Source organism: Halyomorpha halys, unplaced genomic scaffold (genome assembly GCF_000696795.3).
Source record: "Halyomorpha halys isolate HHAL.00 unplaced genomic scaffold, Hhal_1.1 Scaffold1384.1, whole genome shotgun sequence".
In the NCBI taxonomy this organism is placed as follows: domain Eukaryota; kingdom Metazoa; phylum Arthropoda; class Insecta; order Hemiptera; family Pentatomidae; genus Halyomorpha; species Halyomorpha halys.
The window spans coordinates 186,761-189,470 of NW_027109385.1; the positions used below are offsets into that span (position 1 = coordinate 186,761).

The following is a 2,710-nucleotide window of genomic DNA, read 5'->3' on the forward strand; positions in this document are numbered from 1 at the left end:
TTATAAATATTAATTTTTATTCATTATTTGTCCTTAGGTAAAAGTAATGGTATGGTAATAACTGATGAATTGAGAGAGGAATTAAACCAAGCTGCCACAGTAACTGCCCAGGCATATGTTGGTGCTCGAACATTGTTACCAGGTATGATTTCTTAAAAATCACTGAAAAGTCATTTTATCATTGTCATTTACGATATTTTAAACTATTATAAGTTATGTAAAAGAGGGCCACTGTGGGCAGTTTAAAAAGAAAAAACATAGGACATGTATATGGCAGTCACTCCCAGTTACTACAGAAGTATTACTGGCAAAAGTCTAGATTCTATGGTAGTTCCTGTGAGTTTAGATAAGTTCACAAAATATTATTATTATTATATGGGCAACAGACCATGGAGGTCTAAGTCCTCGCGCGATGTATTTCCGCCGTGGTTTTTGAGTGAATGAATTAATAGTCATTAAATGCCTATGTAAGATGCTATGCATTGATTATGTGATTGGTATGAACAACATACCTTGGTAACACTAGCAATAAACAGCAGCTACTTACTAACTGCTGAAAAACAGCTTTCTTTTGTTTTATTGACTTTAAATTGTCATATATCTCACTTTCTATTTCATTTTTCAGGTGAAGAGGGTTCATCTATTATTATCGGAACAGGAAGTGCTCTTGAAGATATGCTAGCAGAGAAATTAGAACGTTCAAGAGATAGAGATGACCATCATCTATCAGAAAAAGTTTTAGTGATGCAACCTATCCTTCGATTTCTACAATTGCTTTGTGAAAATCACAACAGACATTTGCAGGTAAGAATAAATTATTCATAAAATATTTCACATTCTAACATTTTATTTATTTAATTTTCTAATACATTTTTTAGTTTTATCAATTGATTAAAAAATATATCTATTTAATATGTTTGTAACTTTTAGTTTTTTTTTTCTCTTGCTGTAGCATAAGGAGGCTACACACATTCAAGCATGCTTGAGTGTTTGTACCTCCCTGTGGAGGAAACAGCTTGAGGGCTTCCGAAAAATGTGTTTTTGTTTGAGTGTATATTTAAGTTCTGGTTAGAAGCATTCACAGTGTTTTCCCCAAAGGTAGCTACAAATGCTCCAACATGCATGAGCGTGTGTACCCTGCCTTATTTATAATTTAACTATACCATTGTCTGCCAAATTTTGTTTGTTGTACATTTTATGAAGTATAGATTTATTCGTGCTTTAGTTATTTTATTTGAATCTTTTTTTATTTTATGCTGTTTTGAAATTCCTTTATCATGTTATGTATTTTTTAATTTATTCTTTTCTCCTTATTATTTTAAAATGATATAATATTAAAATTATATTAATATTTATTTATTAAAACTGTTTGTAGTAAAGTTATTGATTGTAAATAAAAAGTAAATAAATGGAATCGATGAAAAAGACTCAGTACTTATTATTTGATTTGGTTTCAAGGTGACTTATTCTTATTTTGGCAATTACTATTTAAGTTCATTAATAAATAAAAATGTTGAATTTTGGCTGGATGCCATTATACTGGCTAATTCATCATATGTTTTATTAGCTTATGGTAGTTGACTATATGAGGTTATTGTACACCACCATATTCAAAATATTTGGCAAACTTTTGAAGTCTTCTTTCATAAGCTAATAAAAAATATGACGAATGAAATTGTTAAATAGCATCCAATCTAAATGAATAATTTAAATTTAAACAGTCAGCCAAATCTTGATAACATATTTTTTTTTATAATTCAAAATGTCCAATGAGAACATTTTTTTTTTTTTGGACAAAACATGTATTTTTTACTTTCATTTATGTATGTATGAAATATATAGTAAGAAGAAGTATTGTGATCTTTTAAAAAAATCCAATTTTTCAATGGAAATATATATTTTAAGGTCCTCCAACCAAACGAAAAGTTGTCCAAAACGTGATCTACATATATTGAAGTAGATACATGCATGGGATGTGCCTGCAACTTTTTGCATAGTCAACTTATCAGAAGTATCATTTTATATCACTGTACCATTTCACACATTTTTACCATTTTCTCCAAAATGGCTCTAATGATTTTGATAATGAGCTTCTCATTGAAATAGTCTGACATGATTAAATTTTTAAAAAAGCTTCCTCTAAAGTACCTTTAATTTTGTTCATTTGAAATTAACCCTCTCATTACTATTAATAATAAAAACTAGATAAATATATGATAGGAAATAATTTTATAATTAACTAAAGGATAAAATAAATGTCAATAATACATGTTAAATGTTTTTAAGTTTCTGTGGTTTTTATTACAACAGTTATAACTTTTTGACTACTGTCATATCAGCTATGGTAATAGGAAACCTTACTAATATAAATATAATGAGAGGAAGTATTGCCATCATGAATAGTAAAGAAGTTTTTTAATTTGAAATGAACAGTGATTTCAAATTATAGTTGGCTGGTAAGTGAAAGTTGTGTGTGGTAAGTAAGTGATGCACACAACCCACCAGGTTTTTTGGAATAAAAAATATTCCAGATGTTATAATGTCTAGCTTCCCACATTCACAAACAATTATTTTATGAAGTTATTCTTTTTTGCACCATTGCAAAAAAATTCTTGACTCTATTATAGAATCATGGGCATTCACTGTTCTATATATGTTTTTTATTTTCTCAGCAATGTTTTATAGTAATAAGTTTTTAGTTATAATATAT

At 28.3% G+C, this 2,710-nt stretch overlaps 1 protein-coding gene across 1 annotated transcript in view; it reads left to right on the forward strand.

Moving 5' to 3' along the window:
* Nucleotides 1-2,710, forward strand: part of Itpr (Inositol 1,4,5,-trisphosphate receptor) — a gene marked incomplete in the record, with an annotated part of 110,924 nt that overhangs the window by 84,436 nt on the left and 23,778 nt on the right. Inside the window, 2 exon segments of the mRNA XM_067047567.1 lie at nt 38-142; nt 626-804. Of these exon segments, the coding sequence (XP_066903668.1) occupies nt 38-142; nt 626-804 (284 nt within the window).